Source organism: Chenopodium album, chromosome 3, assembly GCF_948465745.1.
Source record: "Chenopodium album chromosome 3, dcCheAlbu1.1, whole genome shotgun sequence".
In the NCBI taxonomy this organism is placed as follows: domain Eukaryota; kingdom Viridiplantae; phylum Streptophyta; class Magnoliopsida; order Caryophyllales; family Amaranthaceae; genus Chenopodium; species Chenopodium album.
Window position 1 is genome coordinate 71,274,458 of NC_137836.1, and position 24,510 is coordinate 71,298,967.

General features: G+C 44.9%; 1 protein-coding gene across 2 annotated transcripts; it reads left to right on the plus strand.

Annotated features, from left to right (window-relative positions):
* Positions 1 to 1,655: 1,655 nt before the first annotated feature.
* On the plus strand, positions 1,656 to 22,170 carry LOC145615779 (uncharacterized). Of its 2 annotated transcripts, XM_081670777.1 has the most exons (6): positions 1,656 to 1,860; positions 2,012 to 2,033; positions 2,128 to 2,233; positions 2,544 to 2,651; positions 2,744 to 2,875; positions 21,899 to 22,161. In XM_081670777.1, the coding sequence occupies exons 1-5, from the start codon at positions 1,800 to 1,802 to the stop codon at positions 2,843 to 2,845; spliced, it is 399 nt and encodes a 132-aa protein (XP_081526903.1). In that variant the 5' UTR covers positions 1,656 to 1,799; the 3' UTR covers positions 2,846 to 2,875; positions 21,899 to 22,161. The 2 variants fall into 2 exon arrangements, with proteins under 2 accessions (XP_081526903.1, XP_081526904.1); XM_081670778.1 differs by lacking the exon at positions 2,012 to 2,033 and having other exon boundaries at positions 1,757 to 1,860; positions 21,899 to 22,170.
* The last annotated feature ends 2,340 nt before the right edge of the window (positions 22,171 to 24,510 follow it).

Sequence of the window (24,510 nt, forward strand, 5' to 3'; positions counted from 1 at the left end):
AATGGGTTTAATTTGATTCTGATGTTCCAGGAACTTGTTCAACATGTTCCAGTTTGAGAAACCTATTGCAATAATAGGTTTTACTGTATCTAGAAATTCTAACAGAGTACCCTATTATGCTAACCACATACCTTTATTGGATTGATAATCATCGTGGGTTAAACTAGAGTTGTCAATTTATGACCAATTTGATAACCCAACACGACCCGAACTCAACCCAATTTGACTCATTTTCATATTGTATAGAGCTAGTACTCCGGTTTTCCCTCCATCCCAGAATACTTGGGATATAAGTGGGTCTATTAAAATCATTTGTTCAAGACAATATGAAATGAGCATGGGCAACTCGAACAAGGAGGATAAGAGTTTGGTCTACAAACAAAATATAGGAGCTTGAATATTTTATAAGAGAAGGAAATAAGGAGCTGAAGTGAACTGAAGTGAACTGAATTGAACTGAAAATAAAAGTATGAGAACAGGCACTCCTCAACTTTATAAAGTGGAACAATCTCTTATCTTTCTCCAATATGGGATACTCACAAGTGGGTTACAATGGGTTTCAACAGCTTATTGTATATAAAATTCCCTTTTGACAAATATTCTAGGACGGACGAAAATGAAAATTGTTTTAAGTATTTTGGGGCGGAGGAAAGACGTTTTTACACTATTCGCGAAGTGGATTGCTAAATGCCGCCAACATTTTTTATCAAATCGCCAACAAAATTAATAAAGGGACAAAAATACCCTCACTCATCCTTACTTTGCTTTCTTTCTCCTATATGCAGCAAGCCTCATATCAACTGTCAACACAACAACACTACAAAATTAAAGCAATCGCCATTTCCACCACCACGACCACCATCCATACCACCACAACCACGCCCACCACCACCCACCATCACTGCCCATAACCATCCACCATCACTGCCCACAACCACCAATTAAGAGGTAACATTTTTTTTTTTGTGTTGCCGAAATCTCGAAAGAACCAACAACCATCGGAAAAATGACCCACCGCCTTCCCGAAAGGTGGTGGTTTTCTTTTAAATCCGACGACCAGCACAACCGGCGCACAAAACCGGTCACCCGGGACGGTAATCGGTTTACAACGTCGGTTGACCATGGTAACCGGCGTCCAAAACCGGTTACCGTCCCGAGTGACCGATTTTTCATGCCGATTGTCTACGGTTGACCGTATCAAAAACCGGTTACCGTGATGTTCAATCGGTTGTGCGTTCCGGTGATTAACGCCGGAAATTATTGAACAAAAAGATTGAAGCTAGGTGACGAACTGGTTTTTCCGACCACCATGATGTCGGTTCATCAACTCCATTCCTCTTCGTCGCTGTCCTTCCGCCTCCAACGGTACGGCCGCCACTTTTCTTTGCCTCCGGCTGGCTGTTGTGGTTGATGGTAGTTGAGAAGTGGTGGTTACGGCCCTTATGGTTGATGAGAGAGAAAAAAAAATAAAAGAGAAAGAAGAAGATGAGGTGGGGGTATAGTAAGGGTATTGATGTCCGTTCACTTTAAATGTTGCCGATTTTGATAAAAATTATTGGCGGTATTTAACACCCCCTTTGCGAATAGGTTTTTTTAGCACGGTCTGAAATTTAACCCCAAACCCAACCTAATTGACAAATCTACTTGAACTCGAATATTACAGAGTAGCAAAATAAGCCATTATCTAATGAGAAAGAAAAAGGATAGCTTTAATTCTTTAAAGTTCAAACTGCTTCAAGCCTTCAAGTAGTTGTTTTTCCCTTACCTTCTCCGAAGGAAGAAAGTAAAAAATTGCGAAAATGAGTTCAACAACAATGGTGGCTGAAGCAGTATGGAAGAACATCGAGTCCAACCATTCAGGTTCTACTATAAACAAACCCCCTTTTTTATCAATCGTAAATTCATTTATCCACATTACCCCAATTTCACTTCAATTTGTTCTTTTCATCTTTGATTTCTTGAACAATGGAATCGACAAATTTTAACAATGGAAGAAATTGATGTAAATTAGTGACTGATGATCAACTGGGAGTGTAAGTTTCTTCCTCAATTCTCTAAATTTTTCATTTATTTTTTTGAATTTCGTATTCTGGGTAATCTTAATTTATGCTTACAATTAAAACCCAGGTTGCATTTTTTGTTCGGGAAGAATTTTGAACGAGCTACAAGGATTGTGGATCAACAAGGTGTTAAAAGAATTTCTGGTGAACCCAGTGGCCGCTCTATTTTTCAGGTCCGTCGGTTAATTTTACCTCTCGGTTTGAAATTAATAGTCACGTTGATAGTGTAATTTGAACTAATAATGTGGTAACTAGGAGGCAAGGGTGCAAATTTTGGTGCAGTAATTTTACAAGTTGGAATTAATTTCCATTATTATGATGGGGTTGTATGATTGTTATGATTATAATGTTTAATTGTATATATATGTGATTAAATAATGTCTTTGGATTGTTTTAGGATGATATGATCTTATAATAGATTTAAATCAATAATTGTGTTGTGGTAATTTGATTGAAAACAAGGGTCTCATATATGTTGATTAGGTTGTTGGAGAATCTCGAAAGAAAGAAGAATATTTATGTTTCGCCGAGCATTACTGTGGATGCTACTCATTTTTCTATGATATAGTGAATCGAGGGGAACAGCTTTGTGTAAGTTGAAATTCTATGGTTATATTGAAGTTGTGCTACTATGAACTATGTTAATGGTTCCTAGGAATAACACAGTTCTTGGTTTATTTTAGTGTAAGCACCAGTTGGCTGCGAGACTAGCTGCATCTTTAGGAGCGTGTATAGAAGTCAAGGTATCTGATGAAGAGCTTGCGATGCTGCTATCAAAGCTGTGACAGTAGTTGTATACTCGGAGATGGAAGCAGGTATTTGGATTTTTAGTTTTCCCCGGGTCATTCCTATTTGATCAAATTTATGCTATGTTTGATCATCACTTCTAGTCCTCTCCTGTTGGTATAATGGTAATGTTGTTTGCCAATCTTTTGTGTGTATTATCTATGAGCCTGTGAAACCTAGAGAAATACAATGCTCTTTGACAATTGTTAAAATCACCATAGAAATTCTGAAAAATTTACATTTATATGTGTGCTACCGATATTGAACCTGTAACACTTCTCTTGTATTAGATGCTGAAAGCCTGAAACATGTGATATTTTGATGGCATCATGGGAGTTCAATGTGTTAGTTTGATATTTCATCTTTCATTTACTCTCTTCTAAGATAGTCTACCGAAAATAATGTTCCTGAGAGAGTGCAGAACCCACGCCATGATTCTTGTATTTCTGATTGGAGTTTTCTTTTCCACTATTTCAACATTAAACCTGAATACGTACTGTTTTGGGTGTTTTTGTCCCTCGGGAGAGTTACGTCACGAAGTCTGGTCTGGCCGGTCTGTACCTGCAAAATAACGGAGACTCCGGGTGGTTGGAGCTCCGCCTCCGACGGTCAAGTTAGTAACTTGAAACGGAATAAAGAGTACGGAAATTTAGGTGGGGATCTGCTTGGATTCCAAGCTCAGGTGTTTCTCTGATGTAAGAGAAAACAGGTGTAATAAATGGTAAAACGTGTCCTCAAAATGAGGGACATCTCCCTATTTATAGGGTAATTGGGAATTGTGCCCCTGATTAGGTCACTGAACCCTAATCATTGGTGGGCTGCGCCGTTTTGCGGCATTCTCGGGATTTGGGCCTGAAGGCCGCCTTTTCCCTTGATTTCTGGAATGACACGTGTCGAGCAGGGATTGATCCATTTTGGACCAATTTGGGGCTGACACGTGTCACCCTCTGATTGGGCCACGTGGCAGGGTGAAATTACCCTAAACATTTGCCCCTCACAGATGTGACGTGGCACGCCACGTGGCATCTGTGACACATGTCACGCTTCGGTTGGTGGTAATTTTATCGTTACAGAGTAACCGTTCACCTTCCGGGTAAATTACGGAAATGCCCCCATATTTACCCTCTATATATAGCCGTTTTACCCTCATAATTTTGTACGTTTACAAAAATTTTCTAGAGAGAAACTTTGAGAGAGCAGAAGTCATCCGTTTGAGTCAGGCGCGAGCAAGAAACTTTGTTCTTCCGCAACCCAGCCGGACCCGCCTTCCTTCAGATATCAAATCCAAAGGTACCGTCTCTGTCTCTCTCAGCTCTTTTCTTTTTTCACCGCTTGTACATATTTCTTGCAATAAATGGATGCATCACCAACACACACGGCACAGCCTAGGTTAGAGTCCAGCCGGTCACCAGGGACGGCTGAGTCTAGGACTGGGAGTGCCGGCTCGGGGTGTTGGGACCACCCTTTGCCATGGATTCCGACCAGTTATGTGTCTGTGCAGGACACCATGGCTCGGACAATGCAGACGACCACTGATCCAAATTACAGAAGCGAAGGCTCAGGCGGCCAAACGCCTGAGGGAGAAACGTCTGGTCAGGGAGACCAGACGGCTCTGGAGAGATCCCCTCCGCGCGCCCCTTCAACCCTTGCTGACTCTTTCTTGGAAGAGTGTGATCAAGGCGGCGACGAGGCCGCCTCTGCCCCCATGGACCAAAGTGAAGGGGAGACGGAGAGTGACAGCTCCGCCTCTACCTCTGAGAGCAGCGATGACTTGCCCCCTCTTCCGGATAGCGAGGAGGAAGAAAGGAAAAAGTGGAGTGAGAAGGACGATCCCTTCAGCATCCACGTCTCCTCCAAAGACCGGATCCAAATGGGGGAGAACTTAGAGAACTTTAAGAAAATGCACCCGCTTGGAGACGGGTATAAGATCCGGGTGCCGCCTGAGCTGGGCACCATCGCTTGGGGGGATGATCAAGAGAACGCCAACCGCTATTTTGGCTGTTATGAGGCGGCGTTCAAAGCCGGCCTTCGCTTCCCCCTTCACCAGGCGGTGAAGGCAATTTTGAGAGGCTACGGCCTGGCAACTTACCCCCAACTCCTGGACAAACATTCTGGGGTATGTTGCCGCCTGCGAGTTCCAAGGGCTTAACCCCGGCTGGGAGGCTTTTGCCAGCATGCACTACCTCAGTAGGAGCCCAGGCGGCTGGAGGGCGTGGTACACTCTAACCACGCAGCCGCAATATATGATGACCTTGGACAAGGTCTCCAAATTCGATGGTTGGAAACACAGGTTCTACCTGATGTCAGCCCCAACCAGACGGGAAAACTATGAATTCCGTCTGTACAATAAGAAGCCTGACTTGTTGGGCAGGAAGTGCGCTCTTCCCCGAAGACTTTGACAAAATAATTGAGGCAGACTTTTTCGGTCTCACAGACGCAACTCTGTCAACCGGGGAAACAATAAAAGTCCCTAAGAACTGGATTCCCAAGAGCGCCTGGTTCAAGGATGAATGCTTCTTAGCCGCCTGCGGGCTAGGGCACATGTTTAATAAACGTATGCACCTGAGTTCATACCGTCTGTAGTATTTTTCTATCGGTATTGATTTATGATGTTGACCAATTTCTTTATTTTTGCAGAAGAAGCATTGAACATGCTGCAGACGGAGAAAACCCCCAAGCAGTCTTCTGCGGCCATCCGCAAAGAGCTTGCGGAGAAAGCTGCGGCCGAGCTCAGGGCCAAGGTATTGAGCGCCTGACCCTTACTTAAGTTTATTTTATAAACTGTCTTGCCCGGATACTAACCTTTACTTGTTTATTTTCACAGGGGGGAGAAGTTGGGAAATCGTTTGAGAAGAATCTCAAACGGGCTAGAGAGGAGGCCCCAGCCGTTCTCAATAAAATAAAAAAGTCTGCCTCTGCTTCAACTCCTGGCGCCTCAACCGGGGCTAAGACGATACGGATTGCGGGGCGACTCGAGAAGGTAGGCGGCAGCCTGTGCCTTGATCTTGCCAACCCCTCAGCAGCCGCCGGGTTCACCACGCCTGCAAGCGTTTCCCGCTTGGCCGGCTCTGAAGGTAAGAACCCTTTTGAATCCCCGCTTGAGCTGGGGTGGCCTTTACGGGTAAAATCCCACTCCCAACAGACGTCATCCTTAGACGGTCGACAACAGATAGGTGCTGCCTTAGTTTCGCACTCATCACGTATTGATTGTGGTGCAGATCAATCTCCCCGCTGGCCAGACGTCCAGAAGCACGCCAAGGCCATGCTGGACGCCGTCCGGAAGAGGGATAAGGACAATATCCCTGGAATAGAGACGTTCAATCTTGAACGCATTCTATCCCTTCTGGCTGAGGTAAGAAACTTGTCAATTCCATGTTATATTTTTCAAGTAATTACCCCGCCTGTAATTCTTATGCCGCCTGCTTTTTTGCAGGCCATGCTGCGGGTGGACGGGCTCAAACGTCCTTATTCCCGCAAACGGGAAGAGGTAAAAAGTGCCAAGAAGTCTGCCATAGACGCTGATAATATTGCTTTCCACTCAACTATCGTAAATGAACTTGAAACTAAAGCAATAATTATGACACAGGCGTCTAAAATCCAGCAGTTGGAGCTTGATCTGAAGGCGGCCGACCAGCGGGAAACGGATGCTGAGACGGCCAAAAAGGGGGCGGAGGAGGCCCAGAAGAAAGCAGACGAGAGCGCCAAACAGGCTGAAGAGGCGCTCAAGAAGACCTAGGCGGACCTTGGCAAACTGAAATCCAAGGTTGAGAGGCTGGAGAAGGATGCTGCTCAAGCTCAGAAAAACTTTGCAGCAACCCTGGAGGCGGAGCAAAACCGCCTTGTTGCTGAGAGTGATGCTGACAACGACGCCCGTATGAAGATTGCTTGGGCTGCCTTGTATCCAGACGCTGATTATAGCATCTGGGCAATGGCGCACAGCTATGCCGAGTACGTGGTGTACTTGAGAGAGCAAGGCGAGCCAGAGCCTGCCTCCTTCGAAGCCTGGCTCAACAACAATGAGCCGTCCGCGCCTGAGCTTCCTGGTCCTGGTGAAGCGCAGGAAATTCCCTCAGACAATGAGGAGAAGGGAGAGGACCAGGAGGCTCCGTCTGCAGGCCAGAAGTGAACCTTCAGCGGCAGTATGCCAATCTTTGCTTTCCTTTAATTTTCTTTTTATTCAGCGGCTATATGCCAAAACTTACTTTTTCCGGCCTGCGTGCCGAGTATCCTTGTATTTACCGGCTGTGGAGTCGGGTTAATTAACAATTACTTTCTCCCGGACGGGGTCCGGTCAACATTTGATCCATTGCAACCGTTTGGTTGAATGGACTTTTATGAAATGCACCGACTAAGTCGGTTTTGATCATTTTTAATTTTGCATTTGAATTTTTAATTTTTGCCTATCTTATGAAAAGCATGCGGCGATTCTTTGCCTAACTAGTCAATAGTCTGGCTGTCCTTGCCCCTGGACGGCTGTGTGATTGGTTTCAGTTGGAGCTGGTTGATTGACTTGAAAACGTCTGATGCTGCAAAGAGCATGATATGTTTGTAAGTCAATCAATCACAGTAGTGATTGCCCCAAACCAAGTGCACAGCCGTACACCCACAGGCGTTTCGGTCACTACCCAGACGGGTTACGTCCGTCTTGGTAGAGATTTCATAGCCATTGAACTCTTGCCCCAATTGGGGTGAGGTGCAATTTTGGAATGGATAACCTAAGTGAGAACTTCAGCCGGTGACCGACTGATGCCTATGGGCATCCGGTATTTAGGGACTTATTCGTTCTTCGTAGGTTATTTCGGTCAGACGGCTATGAGTTGACCAATTCGGTCATTCAATTTTTGCCGTCTGCATGGATACGTAGAACCGACAGAATCTGTTCTCTGCGACGATTGCACCCGGAGGGGTGTCGCCGGACGCCTTTGTCCATGTTGGGACAGACGATTTTATAAAAAGAGCAACCATCCGGCCATTTTAGCCTCTGGTCTTGTTTGAGACCGGTTGTGTAGCCACTAAACGTTTTTGTGCTTAGTTTCTTAATCAATGTTGAATTTACACTAAGTATCGAACTTAGTTTAGAAAAATGGGGAATCCGTCTGAGTATTACCCAGGCGGATGGTTAAGCAGTTGAATAAACAAAGTATCCAACTTAAGTAAACAAGGGATCTAAGCATTACCCAGGCGGATAAACAAAATGTAACCTTCACTAAGTATCGAACTTAGTTAGGTAGATGGGGAATCCGCCTGGATATTACCCGGATGGATAATCAAACGATAACTCAATCAAACAAAGGCTGAATCTTCAATAATTGACTCATTGTTTACAAAGAATTACATTCTCAGTAGTAGTACTTTTTTAGATTGTCTACATTCCAAGTTCTAGGCAGGCGCCTGCCGTCTGGGGTTTCCAGGCGTAGGTGCCGTCCCTTACTTCTTCATAGATCCGGTAGGGGCCTTCCCAATTTGGTGTTAGCTTTCCCAACTCATTGGCCCTACCGGTTGCCTCCATTTTTCGTAACACTAAGTCGTCAACTTTCAAAGGACGCTTGTGTACTTTTTTGTTGTAGGCTCTAGTCATTCTCAGACAGTAAATCTCATGACGCAAGGCGGCATTGCCCCGGCGCTCTGGGAGTGAATCCAATGCCAGGCGCATTGCTTCCCAATTTGCCTCTTCATCATACAGCATGACTCTGAGAGTCGGCTCGTAGTGTTCGATGGGCAAGACGGCTTCAGCACCGTAAACCATGAGAAATGGGGTTTCACCGGTTGCCCCTTTCGCTGTTGTCCGGATGGCCCATAGGACATGGATTAATTCTTCTGCCCATAAGCCACCGGCTCTTTCTATTTTCTTTTTAGTGTCGTCTGAGATGAGTTTGTTAAAAGCTTCAACTTGGCCGTTTGCTTGGGGCCGGCCAGATGCAAAATAGCTTGAGATCCCTTGATCTCCCAACCAAGTTTTTAGCTGAGGCGTCTCAAACTGAGGACCATTATCAAACACCATAGACATGGGTACCCCGTACCGGGTGATAACATTCTTCCAGATGAAGGAAATTACGTCTGAGGTCTTGATGTTTTTAACCGCCTCAGCCTCCACCCACTTGGTGAAGTAATCCACAGCCACCAAGATGTAGCGCTTTCCGCCTGGAGCAGGCGTGTAGGGACCTAGAATGTCCATACCCCACTTTGCAAACGGGATTGGACTGTGGATGGCCGTCAGATCAGTAGCCGGACGATGAATAAGTTTTCCAAACTTTTGGCACTAGTCACATTTTTTCACCAATTCCTTGGCGTCTGCCTCAAGAGTGGGCCAAAAGTAATGTCGTCTGGCTCTGACGGCTAGGGACCTGCCGCCTATGTGGGAGGCGCAGAATCCCGAGTGCAAGTCTTCGAGAACTTCTTTCCCTTTTTCTGGGGTGACACACTTCAACAAAGGCTTCAGAAACCCCGCCTTGAAGAGTTCTCCATTTTTCAACTCGAAGCTTGCAGCTCGCTTCTTCAGGACGGCTGCTTCCTGTGGCGAATCAGGAAGTGTGCCGTCGATGCCATCCATCCAGGTAGAGCTTCGGTCCAAAACTCCAATGGGATCTTCATTGATGCTTCTCTTTTCCAGATCTTCCCAAAAGACAGACCGAGGCGTATCATGGCAGGCGGAAGATGCCATTTTTGACAACGCATCCACCTGGTTATTTTCAGACCTAGGCACTTGGTTCAGCCGGAATTCCTCAAGTGCCCCGGCCTCTCCTTTGACTGCCCGAAGATATTTGATCATAGCCGGATGGGTAGCCTCATAACTTCCCTCATACTGGCTAACGACCAATTGAGAATCAGAGTAGGCGTCAATTTTCATGGCACCTGCCGCCTTACACATGCGTATGCCGGCTAGCAGGGCTTCATATTCCGCCTCATTGTTAGAGGCCTGAAACTTGAAGCGTAGTGCATATTCAAATCTGTCTCCTTCAGGAGACTCATAAATTACGCCTGCACCACAGTCGTTCTTTGTAGAGCTCCCGTCTACATACACTTTCCAAACTTGATCAAGATTATCCGGAGCCACCGGACGAGTCATTTCTACAATGAAGTCGGCAAACGCCTGACCTTTCACTGCCTTTCTTGGTTCGTAAGTGATTTCAAGACTTTGCATTTCAATAGCCCATTTCAACATTCTCCCGGATGAGTCCAAGGTAGACATTGGCCGCTTGAGTGGCTGGTCCGTGTAGATCACCACCGGATGTGCCAAAAAGTAAGGCTTTAATTTTTTAAATGCCATATACAAAGCAAGACCAAAATTTTCAACCATGGGGTACCGGAGTTCAGCATTTTTAAGAACATGGCTAATGAAGTAAACCGGGAGCTGCACGCCGTCTCGCTCAGCAAGGAGAACGGCACTGAGGGCATGGTCTGAGACGGCTAAGTACATGTACAACGTCTCCCTAGGCAAAGGACTGACCAACCTAGGCAGAGAGTGTAAATGCTCTTCTGGAACGCCGTCTCAGCATCATCCCCCCATTCAAATCTGGTCTTCTTCCTGATTGCTTGGAAGAAGTAGAGGCATTTGTCACCTGACCGGCTGAGGAATCTTCCCAAGGCGGCCAGGCAACCGGTGAGTCTCTGGACTTCCTTGACAGAACGGGGTGACTTCATGTCAATCACCGCCTGTATCTTCTCAGGGTTAGCCTCTATCCCCCTTTGATCAATCAGGAACCCGAGAAACTTCCCAGACTCAACACCAAAGACGCATTTCTTAGGATTTAACATAACCTTATGCCACCTGAGTGTGGTGAAGGTTTCTCGGAGATCAGCAAGGTGATCCGCCTGCTGCTTGGATTTGACTATCATGTCATCAATGTACGCCTCCACATTCCTCCCAATCTGATTAACAAAGACCGTATTAATCATCCGTTGGAAAGTGGCAGGCGTATTTTTCAAGCCAAACGGCATCACAGTATAACAAAATAGCCCCTGATCAGTGACGAAGGCCGTCTTCTCTTGATCTTTCTTCCACAGGGGTATCTGATGGAAGTCGGAGTAGGCATCCATAAAGCTCATTAAGGCGTGACCGACTGTTGAATCGACCAGACTGTCGATCTTTGGAAGCGGGTAACTGTCCTTTGGACACGCCTTGTTGAGGTCTGTGTAGTCAACACACATGCGCCAGGTCCCATTCGGTTTCTTAACAAGGACCACATTGGCCACCCAGTCGGGAAAATTACAGGGCCGGATGAACCTGGCGTCTAGCAGCTTTTTGACTTCGGCAGCTGCCGCCTGACTTCTTTCCTCGCCGTGGTTTCTTTTCTTTTGCCGGATGGGCTTCTTTTTGGGGTCCACGGCGAGCTTGTGGACAGCAAGATCCGGGCTGACGCCTGGCATCTCTTCCACTTCAAAGGCAAAAATGTCTTTGAATTCTTTCAGCAGAAGGTGCAATCTTGCACCTAAGGTAGCATGAGCTACCGTCCCAACCTTAACAGTACGTTCTAGACGGCTGTCGTCCAGAACGAGATCAATGCTTTCACCAGCCGGTTGGGGACGGAGCTCGTCTGACCGTTCACCGGTCAGTGATTGCTATTTTTTCTCTTTCTTCACCTCCACCAGCAGAGGTGCCTTTCTTTTTTTCCCGGCTGCTGGTAGGGCGGGAGTTGGGTCGGCATCCTTGACATTGTCAAGGTCTATTGGTTCCTGACCGCCTGGGGCCACGGTATCTCGAACGGCTGAGAGATAGCACTCTCGGGCCGTCTTCTGATCCCCATTCAAGGAACCAACAGAGCCGTCATCCCTCTCATACTTGATGAGTATGAGGGACGGGATGATTACCGCCTTGGCTACGTTGAGGGTTGGCCTTCCAAGAATGATGTTATAGGCGGTCAACTCCTCAACGACCAAGAATCTGACGACAATGTGTCGTCCCTGGCCTTTCTCCCCCAGCCGGATGGGTAAGTCAATTCTCCCGGCTGGGTAGACCATCCCACCCCCAAAACCAACCAAGGGGTGGGTGACCGGATGCATGCTGCTGACATTGTATTTCAGCTTTTGCAGGCACCGAAGGCTGATGTCTGATGAGCTGCCGGTGTCCATAAGGATCCGTCCAACCAGCTGGTTGGCAACCTTACATTCAATGACCACCGGGTCATCATGCGGGCGGCGGACGCTGCCCCTGTCCTTCTCAGTGATCAGGACGTCTGGGAAGGAGGAGCTGGCTTCCGCCTGCTCATCATCATCTTTGTCCATCTTTCGAAGATGGCTATTGGTGCCTCGGATGGTAGGGCCACCACATGAGAACCCGCCTGCTATAGTGTAGACCGGCTCCTTGTCGGTATCCGAACTACTAGCAGGCTGGGGGGTAGTCTTGGAGGACTGACCCTTGTTTTTCTTTTTTGCCCCGGCTGGGGACTTAGAAATGTAGGACTTCAACAGCCCTTTTTCAGCCAGACGGTCCAACGCTTGCTGAAGCCTGAAGCAGTCGTTGGTGTCATGGCCAACTTCCTCATGGAACTGACAGAATTTATTCTTGTTCCGTGACTGGACAGAACTCTTCATAGGATTCGGCTTCTCAATGGACAGCCGGTCCTTTACCTCCATGAAGATGGAGTTGGAGTCTTTGTTAAACTCGTACTTGGGGACGTACGGTTTAAACTCTTTCTTTTTCTTCTGGACGGCTGGTCAGAGTCAGTAACCGCCCAGACTTCTTTTCTTTTCTTGCTCTCTTCTTTGTTTTTGGCCGGCTGAGCTGACCGGCTATCTTTCTGCTTGTCGGTCTTTTTGGAGTCCGACTGGCTACCAGGCGAGCAGAGGTCGGTAGCTTGGATGTAGCTCTCCGCCTCCCTGAGGGCCGCCTGTAAGGTGAAAGCCCATTTTCTGACGAGGTCGAACTTAAAGGTCGACCCGTCTCTCAGACCCTTAAAAAAGTCTGTAAAAGCTACCTCGTCAGACAGTCCTTGAATCTGGATTCTTATCAGATTGAACCGCCTTACATATGAGCGCAACCCTTCTCTCTCTCCCTGCTTAACAGTGCTCAAATCAAGGCTCGTTTTCTTAGCAGGGATGTTCATTGAGAAGTTGGAAGCAAACAGGAAGGCGAGCTTCCTGAAGCTATCGATGGATCCGGCTGGCAGGTTGCCAAACCATTGTTGGGCAATGCCCTTCAATGTAGCCGGGAAACACCGACACCACGTGGCATCATCCAACCACTGCAGATACATGAGGTTGGTGTACGCCATGAGGTGGTCTTCCGGGTTGGAGGTACCGTCATAGGTACCAACCAACACATTCTTAACCTTGGCCGGCTGAGCCGCCTCGGTTATCTCCCGAGTGAACGCTGAAGGTTGTTCACCCAGGCGCAGCAGGCGAAGCTGCCAGTCCAATGGTTGGACGTTTGGGTATGCCGCCTGACCCCCAAAGAAGGCCGGCTGCATGAAGTGAGGAGGATACTGCCTGTAGGCCTGAGTAGGCACATACGGGACAGCTCCGATCATATGAGGGCCAGTATGGACGGTATTACCGCCCGTCTGACTCTCATGCAAGGAAGGTGCACTTCCTGCAGAAATGTTGTTGAAGCTGTCTGGGAAATTCGACGTTGAGGCCGACTCAGACAGCGATGGATTTCTCTTCCGGTTGATGATTTCCCGGGCATCGAGGGTTGATTTTTTACTTCTCACCGGCAGGTGAGGCCGGCGAGGGTTATTTGTGTTCCCACCAGGAAGGAGAATCTTCGACCAATCAATGGTCCCGGCTGCCTTCTCCTTTGGGTGAGGAGTGGGCTGCCGGTTTCGGACTGACTTCCCCTTCTCTGGAGGAGTCTTCTTCGCCGACTGGCCTTTACTTGGACCAGCCCGGCTCTTGGTGATCAACTCTGTGATTTCACCCTTGAAACTCGTCATGAACCTCATGAGTTCGTCTCGGGTGACAGGGGCTGATCCTGTTGCCGTTTGGGTTGCCCCATTCGGCTGCCAGTGGGCCTGCTCGGACCCGCCTGGGAGGCACCCCGCTCCAGAGTTTCCCTGGACTGGACCGGATGTGCTTGACTCTGAGAGAGCCGTCTTCGGCTGTAGAGGTTTCGACCTGAGGATCCTCATCCTCATGGTCTGTAAAGACTTCTGGGTCTTCGCCCAGACGGTTAGGAGGTTGTACAGACTCTTGAACCATCTTCGAGGTACTCTCCCCACAGACGGCGCCAAATGTTTTGGGTGTTTTTGTCCCTCGGGAGAGTTACGTCACGAAGTCTGGTCTGGCCGGTCTGTACCTGCAAAATAACGGAGACTCCGGGTGGTTGGAGCTCCGCCTTCGACGGTCAAGTTAGTAACTTGAAACGGAATAAAGAGTACGGAAATTTAGGTGGGGATCTGCTTGGATTCCAAGCTCAGGTGTTTCTCTGATGTAAGAGAAAGCAGGTGTAATAAATGGTAAAACGTGTCCTCAAAATGAGGGACATCTCCCTATTTATAGGGTAATTGGGAATTGTGCCCCTGATTAGGTCACTGAACCCTAATCATTGGTGGGCTGCGCCGTTTTGCGGCATTCTCGGGATTTGGGCCTGAAGGCCACCTTTTCCCTTGATTTCTGGAATGACACGTGTCGAGCAGGGATTGGTCCATTTTGGACCAATTTAGGGCTGACACGTGTCACCCTCTGATTGGGCCACGTGGCAGGGTGAAATTACCCTAAACACATACTGTAGTGGTAACTGAATAACTTGGAGATTTTAAGCTTGTGTAGGTGATTTTTTTTCTTTTACATCTAGGATCCTGCAATACACTCACCTCCACCACCACGCATCCTAACTTACAGCAGGAGAAAAGGACAGAAAGGACAGAATCAGCAGTAGCAGGACACAATGCAACTATGCAAGGAGCACACCCACTACAACAGCAGTAACGGCTTGAAGGATTTTGCAGATTACCTTTATTAATTATTAGCTATAAGACAAATTGTAGTAGTTGTTAACAATCAAGGCACTAGGCCAATTCCTTGTATCTCAAGTAGTATAAATAGAGTAGCCTAAAGAGAGAGGAAACTATTCAGAAATTTGTAATAGAAACCTTGGAGAGTAATGGCCTAAAGCCATGTTATCTTTTACAAGCTATTAGCTTTAATACAACGCCAAACCTTCCCCTAATCTCTGTTTAATTACGCTTACCGTTGCAATTGGTATCAGAGCACATGTCTCCGACGCCGCTCTCAGTGACTCCGGAGAGGGTCGCCGCGCTGGAGGAACGAGTAGAGGAGATTCTCGAGAAGATCGGTGATGGAGAGAACTCCATACAGAAAACGTTGAAGCAGGACCAAGATAAGTTCTTTGAAGAAATGAGGACGATGATGTTGGGCTTACAGAACCAAACAAACGTTGAAGAAGTGAACCAGCCACTGGGTCAGGGCGGAATCCGAATCGACAATTGGGACCCAGGGTCCAGGGGTGGATACCGTCACTTCAACAACGAGCAGCAAGGAGGGAACGGCAACTGGAGGTATAGGAAGTTGGATATGCCGATATTCGAGGGGTCCGACCCAGATGGGTGGATTTTAAGGAGCGAACAATACTTCCAGTTTTACAAGCTTTCGGAGACGGAGAAGTTGCAGGCCGCCGTTGTAGCCATGGAGGGTGACGCCTTGAGGTGGTATCAATGGGAAAGCCGCCGTCGACCGATGGTGGGCTGGGAGGATCTGAAAACTAGGATCTTGAATCAATTTCGACCCGTTAACTCGGGAAGCTTGCACGAACAATGGCTCGCCGTGGAGCAAACCACCACGGTGGTGGAGTACCGCCGAGTGTTCATCGAAAAAGCCTCGCCATTGATCGATGTTCCAGAAAACATAATGAAAGGACAATTTATTAACGGATTAAGGGAGGAGATTAAGGCGGAGATCCGAATGCTTAACCCGCTCACCCTAGAAGATGCCATGGATCTCGCGATCCGGGTCGAAGAAAGAAATCGGGTCAGTAGCCTAAAGAAAACGGGTGGAGCGTTCTCTAAACCCGGACCCTACTCGTATTTTAACCGGAGCCCCGCCTCGACGCTATTGGGTAACGCATCAGCCCAAAACACATACCCCAGACCCTTTAACCCCGGCCCAGTTCGAAGTAGCCCACCAATCAGCCCAAACACGAACCCAAACATCCACCAAACACAAACCCAAACACCCCAAGCATCTTCTGCCTCAGTTAATAATCCTTCACAAACATACCCATCACGAAGCAATCCGAGCACATCAAGGTTCAGTGGCATGGTGAGAAGATTAACCGAGAAAGAAATCCAAGAAAAGAAAGAAAAGGGACTCTGTTTTAGGTGTGACGGAAGGTGGACGGGACCCACACATGTTTGCTCCGCCAAGGGGCTAAGTGTTTTATTGGTGGAAGAAGAGGATGAGTGTGACGAGGAAGGGGAGTTCCAAGCGTTGGAAGCTCCGGTGGAGGAAGAGGAGGTGGTACCCGTAAATGTATCTATGTGCTCCATTGTTGGGTTGACTAACCCGAGGACCATGAAACTCATCGGAAAAATCCGCGGAAAAGAGGTGGTGGTGATGATTGATCCGGGTGCCACGCACAATTTTATCTCAACCACCTTAGTAGAGGAGTTGGCTTTACCGATTGAGGGCGATCACTCGTTTGGTGTCACCTTGGGAAACGGAGAAGCGGTGAAGGGCCGAGGGCAATGCAAAGGGGTGAGATTGAGGGTCAATGAAGAGTTGGAGATAGAGGAGGAGTTTTTACCCCTTCACTTGGGTAACACCGATGTCATTTTAGGTGTGCAATGGCTAGAAAAGTTGGGGGAGGTAGTCACTAATTGGAAATTACAAGTGATGAAGTTCAAGAAGGGGGGTAAAGCGGTGACAATTAGAGGAGATCCATCCTTAGCTCGCACGGGAGTGACTCTCAAGTCCATGATGAGAACCATTCGTAAGCATAGAGGAGGCTTATTGGTGGAGTTAAATCAAGCTGAGGGAAGTGTGAAAAATGGGAGCAGTGACATTCCTGATTTTGTCTAAGGGGTGTTAAGTGAATTTAGTGGGGTCTTTGAGGAACCCCAAGGGTTGCCGCCCGTTAGGGGGCACGAATACTCCATCTTACTCAAAGATGGGAGTAACCCGGTGAGTGTGCGCCCTTACCGGTAACCGCAATTCCAAAAAGATGAAATAGAGAGGCTCATTAAGGAGATGTTAGAAGCCGGGATTATCCGACCATCCTCAAGTCCATTTTCTAGTCCCGTTCTTCTAGTGAAAAAGAAGGATGGATCGTGGCGATTTTGCGTTGACTATCGGACCCTAAACAAAGAAACGATGCCCGATAAATACCCCATTCCCGTGATTGATGAGCTACTAGACGAGCTACATGGTGCTCAAATTTTTAGTAAGCTCGACTTGAAAGCCGGATACCACCAAATTTTGGTGAGGTCGGAGGACACCCATAAAACGGCTTTTCGTACCCATGAGGGACACTACGAGTTTTTGGTTATGCCTTTCGGCTTAACCAACGCTCCGGCGACTTTTCAGTTGATGAATGACGTTTTCCGGCCTTGCCTAAGGAAATTCGTCCTAGTCTTTTTTGATGACATTCTCATCTATAGTGCAAGTAAAGAAGAGCATGTTGAGCATTTACGGGTGGTCTTAGCTACACTCAAGGCCCATGTGTTGTTTGCAAATTTTAAGAAGTGTGAGTTTGGGAAGGGTGAAGTAGCTTATTTGGGCCATATGATTTCTAGAGATGGGGTTGCTGTGGATCAAGAGAAGATACGGGCTATGGTGAATTGGCCCACCCCAAAATTCTTAAGGGAGTTAAGGGGTTTTTTGGGCCTAACGGGCTACTACAGAAAATTCATAAGACACTATGCACATATAGCCCATCCTTTAACGGATCAATTGAGGAAGGATAACTTTGGATGGTCCACAAAGGCTGACCAAGCTTTCACTCAGCTCAAGTCAGCAATGACCACGGCGCCGGTGTTGGTGATGCCGGACTTCCACAAGGTGTTCGTGGTGGAGTCCGACGCATCGGGTTTCGGCCTTGGTGCGGTTTTAATGCAAAATATGAGGCCCGTAGCCTTTTTCAGCAAGGTGTTAGGCCCAATAGGGAGAAGCAAGTCTGTGTATGAGAAAAAGTTAATGGCTGTTTGCTTGGCTGTGCAAAAATGGCGACACTATTTGCTTGGTCGGAGGTTTATCGTGCGAAGCGATCAACAGAGTCTCAGATTCATAATGCAACAACGGGAAGTGGGATCAGAGTATCAGAAATGGGTTAGAAAATTAATTGGGTTCGATTTCGAACTCCAATACAAGCCCGGGATCGCAAATCGCGTGGCTGATGCCCTTTCGCGAAGGGGCGAGGAGGAAGGCGCGGCGGATTTAGGGGCCTTGGTGGCCACACAGGGAGTCGACTGGTCAATTTTGAAGGAGGAGTGTGCGCGAGATGGGTTTATATAGAAATTGAAGGGGCAGATTGCGGCGGGGGAACAGGTCAAGGGGTACTCCGTGGAAGACAACCACCTCTTGTATAAGGGTCGAGTAGTACTTCCAACTCACTCGAGCCTAAAGGCGGTTTTGTTGAGAGCATACCACGACTCACCGGAGGGAGGACACGAGGGTGAGACGAAGACCTATATACGAATAGCGGCCGATTGGTGCTGGGCCGGAATGCGGAAGGAGGTAGATGAGTATGTGCGGCAGTGTATGATTTGTCAAAGAAACAAACTCTCACAACGGTCTCCGGCGGGGCTGCTGCAACCCTTGCCTATACCGGAAAAGGTGTGGAGTGATATAACCATGGATTTCATTGAGGGTCTTCCAAAATCCAAGGGAATTGACACGGTTTTTGTGGTAGTTGACCGCCTATCGAAGTATGCTCACTTTGTGGGGTTGAAACATCCTTTCACGGCGGTTGGAGTAGCGGAGGTTTTTATGAGGGAGATTGTTCGATTGCATGGAATGACGGAGAGTATTGTGACTGACCGAGATAGGATCTTTGTCAGCATGTTTTGGAGGGAGCTCTTTCGGCTTCAAGGAACAGGGCTAAAGCGGAGCACCTCGTATCATCCTCAAACGGATGGTCAGTCCGAGGTGGTGAACAAGCGGCTTGAGACCTATCTCCGCTGTTTCGCAGGTGATCAACCAAGAGCGTGGGCCAAGTGGTTGGGTTGGGCTGAGTTCTCATACAATACATCCCCTCACTCATCAACCCACATGACTCCATTCAAGGTTGTTTACGGGAGGGATCCTCCTAAATTAATTCGTGTGGGAATGGGGCAAACGGCGGTGCACTCGGTTGAGGAAGTTCTTCAAGAAAGGGATGTGATGTTGGATGAATTGAAATTGCATTTGACGCGTGCCCAGCAAATTATGAAGGAAAATGCCGATGTTCGTAGGAGGGATGTGGAATTCAAGGTGGGGGATATGGTGTTCCTTAAACTCCAGCCATATCGACAACGCTCATTAGCCCGGAGACCTTTCGAGAAGTTGGCAGCACGTTTTTATGGCCCCTTTGAGGTCACGCAAAGAGTCGGGAAGGTAGCCTACAAACTACTTTTGCCTGAGACATGTAAATTACACCCCGTGTTTCATGAGTCACAATTGAAGCAAGTTTTGGGAAATGCTGTGAGTTCGCCAACAATTCCAGAGCAAATCACTCCGGAATTGGAGTTAATTGTGGAACCTGAAGCTGTGTTGGACAGCAGACCCAAGCTAGGGAGAAGGGATGGTTTGGATGTGTTGATTAAGTGGCAAGGTTTGCCTGACTTTGAGGCCACATGGGAGGATGTCGAGGCCATGAATGCTCAGTTCCCTGCTTTCCACCTTGAGGACAAGGTGGCGCTTTTGGGGGGGAGTATTGCAATACACTCACCTCCACCACCACGCATCCTAACTTACAGCAGGAGAAAAGGACAGAAAGGACAGAATCAGCAGCAGCAGGACACAATGCAAGGAGCACACCCACTACAACAGCAGTAACGGCTTGAAGGATTTTGGCAGATTACCTTTATTAATTATTAGCTATAAGACAAATTGTAGTAGTTGTTAACAATCAAGGCACTAGGCCAATTCCTTGTATCTCAAGTAGTATAAATAGAGTAGCCTAAAGAGAGAGGAAACTATTCAGAAATTTGTAATAGAAACCTTGGAGAGTAATGGCCTAAAGCCATGTTATCTTTTACAAGCTATTAGCTTTAATACAACGCCAAACCTTCCCCTAATCTCTGTTTAATTACGCTTACCGTTGCAGATCCTAGGCTATAAGCAATTCAAAAGTTTGTAATCAACTTAGAAAAACCATGAAGTGCAGTTAGCAAGGATAAATTAAATTCTACTAACTCATTTAAGCTGTTACTGACTTGTGTAATTTTATACCAAAACATAAGATTTTGTGTGCTTTCGTATGTTTTATATTGCCATCGGCAGATTTTTTTACCAATTCCTCCTGACAATTCAATCTCACTTCAATAGGTCATTATTTGCTCCCCCGGGCAGCACTTTAGGTAGTTCTTTCTTTTCTTTTTATTTTTTTTCCCAGTAGTGATGTGATTTCTAGAGAGTATAGGAGTCAATCAGACCTAGTGGAAGTCCTGCACAGTAAATATGCAACACTGGTGCAGTGGCATTGCCACATATGTATCATTCTTTACTACTGGCATGCTGTATTGATTAGTCTTCAGGGGTTCATAACATGGAATTTTAAGTTTTGGAGGTCTGATCTTTATCAACTTCGCTCATACAGGGGTTGTTAAACAATGCCCGCAAATTTCCAGGTAACGCCCATAAAACTAGACTAAAAAGTACGAACATACCCCTCACATAAAAACCGGTCCTTACACATGTTATAATTATTCACATCCATATACAGCCCTTCTCTTAAAATACTACGCCACCACCATTACTAACCTCTTCTCTCAAACACCTCAATTACTAATCTGTCTAATCTCTTAGATCTAGGTTTTTCACCACAAGCCACCACCAACCACTAAAGGACTTCAATCTCTAGACCACCGGAGCAAGATGCCTAGAAACGACAAAGGGAAAGGGGTCTTGGAGGCTGGCGGGTTGAAGAAGGGGTTTTTTTTCGTCCAGAAGATTGCAATTTCAAATCCTACCCCCGCGAAAGGACCTCTAAATCCGACTACCTTGGCTGAAAAGCTTAGGACAACTGAAGTTTTTCAACTAGTTTATGGTCCTTAAAGGTGGAAACGCATGGGGATTTTCACATCTCTTAGGAAGAAATTGAGGTTGTTTGAATCAACCAATACTGTGGATGACTATAGGGCTTGTTTGGTTAACATAGGAATTAAATTCCTATGGTAATTTGTATTTCATGGGAATTTATTTCCTTCAAAAAATTCCTAGGAAATGGTATTAAGTTGTTTGGTTGTTATAAGGGGATTTGAAATTCATGGAAATTTTGAGTGACCAAGGGGGTGGTAGGTAATTAACTTCCCATGTTTTGTGGAAAGTCAAAATTCCAATGAATTTCCAATTCCTCTATTTTCACTTTTTGTGGTTAACCAAACAACTACCCCATTTGCAAATTCCCATGAATTTTCATTTCCCACATTTTTGAAAGCTAACCAAACAACACCATGATGACAATTTCTCTTCATGTGGCTTGATTTCTTGCTTATGTATATGAATCAACAAATACTGACATACTGTACTCATGTGTCTCAGTTGTCTAGTACTGAGTTGATTGAGCTAGCATAAGCATAAGCTTAAATTATTTGGGGAGTAAAAACACCCACAATGGTATAAACTAAGTCCTAGCTTGCAATTTTTAATAGTTGTAGCTACTAGTTTACTAGCTTGCTAATGTGGAGCTACATTAGAATTGTTTTGTTACTACATTGGTTTTTGTTTTCCAATAAAAGGAATAAATTGCATGTGATTATTTTTTGGCATTAGTTTCTCCTCTTATAAAAATAAATAAATAAATAAATAAAATTTGTAGTAGCCTGCTATTGTGAAGGTTGTAGCTTGAATTGATGTACTTTGGGAATAATGATATAGCAAGCCAAAATTACAAGGGATGTAGCTATCCATTGCGGATGCTCTAATACTTTGCTGCCTGATGATTTCTTCACTTTGATCAGATAGTCATGATCTAAGGGCATGATTTCTCAACCAATTCAACAGACAATTCACTTGTGGCAAACAGAGCAATGTTTGCCCGAGTTTGCACTACGTTGCGTGATTAATGGACTGAGTCGCACATACATACCGACTTTGATCAGGAAATTATGAAGTAGCAATACAGGAAAGATGCATGATAGCTTCTTATAGTATTTGATGAAGTATGTCAGTGTGTTTGTAATTTAGTATGGAAAGCAACCTGTAATTCACAGCTTAATGATGTTGTTAGATTCAGTAGTACACTATTGTGTCATATACATATGTATTACATTTCTACCAATTATAGTACCATTCTACTATCTATTGTACAATGTCACAATTCAATGGTATCAATGTTGAGTTGTTACCTGCAAAAATAATATTTATGCAGATATGTTCATGTACAAATGTTAACAATTATTCTTTTGCACTTCCTCATATAGATGATACATTAGGAGTGTTCTACACAGATAACATTTAAATGTTACAGCACTCAGTATCATTGTTGCCTTGTAGTCGTTGTTGGGTTTTAACATAATTTTAGTTGAATCAAAAGTAATCACATCTTTTTCTGGATATGTTAATATAACTTGTTATTTCCACTTAACCCAATTTACATTTTCTGTCTTTCTTGGGCACATATTTTGTATTTCCTCCGTTTTTTAATTCTTGCAACACATCCTTTTTTACGGTATTTAAGGAAAGTAAGTCTCATGTGATTTAAAACACTTAAAATGGAGGAGAGAGATTGTTAAGAGTATAATTTAGTGGGTCATGAGAGTATATAAGGGTAATAGTACAACTTTTGACATTAAATACTTTCTAATTATAGTATGTTGCAACTATTGTGACATTTCCTTTTTTAAGAAAGTGTTGCAACTATAAAGAAATGGAGGAAGTATGTGCTATGAAGTAACACATAACTTTGACCTTTTTTCATTTGAATCAAAAGTAATCACAGGTTTTTTCTCTATTTTCACTTTTTCTTGGTTTGCGTAGTTACAATAATTGAGTAAAACTCACAAAAACTAAGAGAGTAATAAGAAAAAATAACCAATATTTTGTAGCAACAAGTTTCTATTTATATACAATAATAAAGTTAATACAATAGATATAGTATGTGAATTCTTTCAAAAAAAACAAAATGAAAAGGTATTGTAAAATTTGGAGAAATGAGAGGTGGGCTAATAGCCTAATACCCAATTTTTAAGTCACAAGTTGCAACTTGCAAATGCGTGGATAAGTGGATGCTCATGCTACTTGGAACTTTGAGAAGTTCCCTTGGTCTCCAAGAAAACTCTTGGACGTTGAAACTTTAAGTGAGCAAACACTCTTTGACTTGGTTTGCGAGTCAGAAAAAAATAGAAAAAGAAAAACCACCGTACTACTTGCGCCTCAAGCGAAGAGGGGGGTGAGCCACATTCCTTAGACCACATTAACTTGGGGAACACGTATTTCTTTTGAGTAAAAAGAAAAAAAAAAAAAAAAATTATACTCCAAATTTTTACACAATTTATGACCTTTTCTCTGTTTCATTATTAGATGTCTATTTCACGGATTTTAATGTAAATGAAGTATAAAAAGTATGTGTAAAGTACATTGAGAATAATTGTAACAAGTAATACAATATTTTGTTTTTTGGTCTAGACTATAAAGAAAAACATGTTTAAAGGGAGTATTTAAGAAATTTTAGTGTGTTAAAAAGTATAAGTGAAATTATGAATGTAATTTAATACATAAAACTAAAATAGAATTAGGCATTTAGGAAAAGTATTGTGTAGAACGGACTCACGTGAGTCCAATCATACAAAAAAATTTGATCACTAAAGTGGCAAGTTTAGCATAAGAAAAATGGAGGTGGTGTGTTTGAAGGTTATAAACTGGACTCACATGAGTACGTTCTACGCAAAACCTTCTCATGCATTTAATTTTAAGACACCTAATTAATAAAACAAACACTTAATAATGAGACGAAAGGAGCATATCTAAACCTATATTACCCTAGTAAATTAGAGTACAATTCATTAAGATATGTGGAAATGAGGTTAATAAAACACACCTTAAATTATATATATAAAAAAAATTACTAAATTTTACAGCTGATTTTTGTATTTTGCAAATGGTCAAGTAAAATAGAAACAGGTTTTTGTTATTAGGGGAACTTATAAATAATATCATGTGCCATGCACATGTGGTCAAACTCGTAGTCAACACCCAGAATTTTGTGTAATGTCTCAATTTACAACAAAAAGCACACAAAAATGCCCGTTTTGTCACTTAAAAGGCTTTCTATCACAAAATGGTTAATGCAAAATATCTTTTCTAACAAATTTTCCTTTAAAATTTGATATTTACTAGGGATTCCACAATGTGCGCAATACTGCTAGCCCTTTGAGAAGAATTATTATTGATGTCCTTTATTTCCTATGCCAATTTGTGTATAATATTTTATCAAAGCTATTTGCATATAAACGATAAATGTGTTGGATGTTGTGTAGTTGTGTTACTTGTATAATTTTTTAAACTTTAGTTGAACTACTTTAAAATAACGCCCACATAAAGCAATAACATTTCGTTGTCCAGTGACTAATGT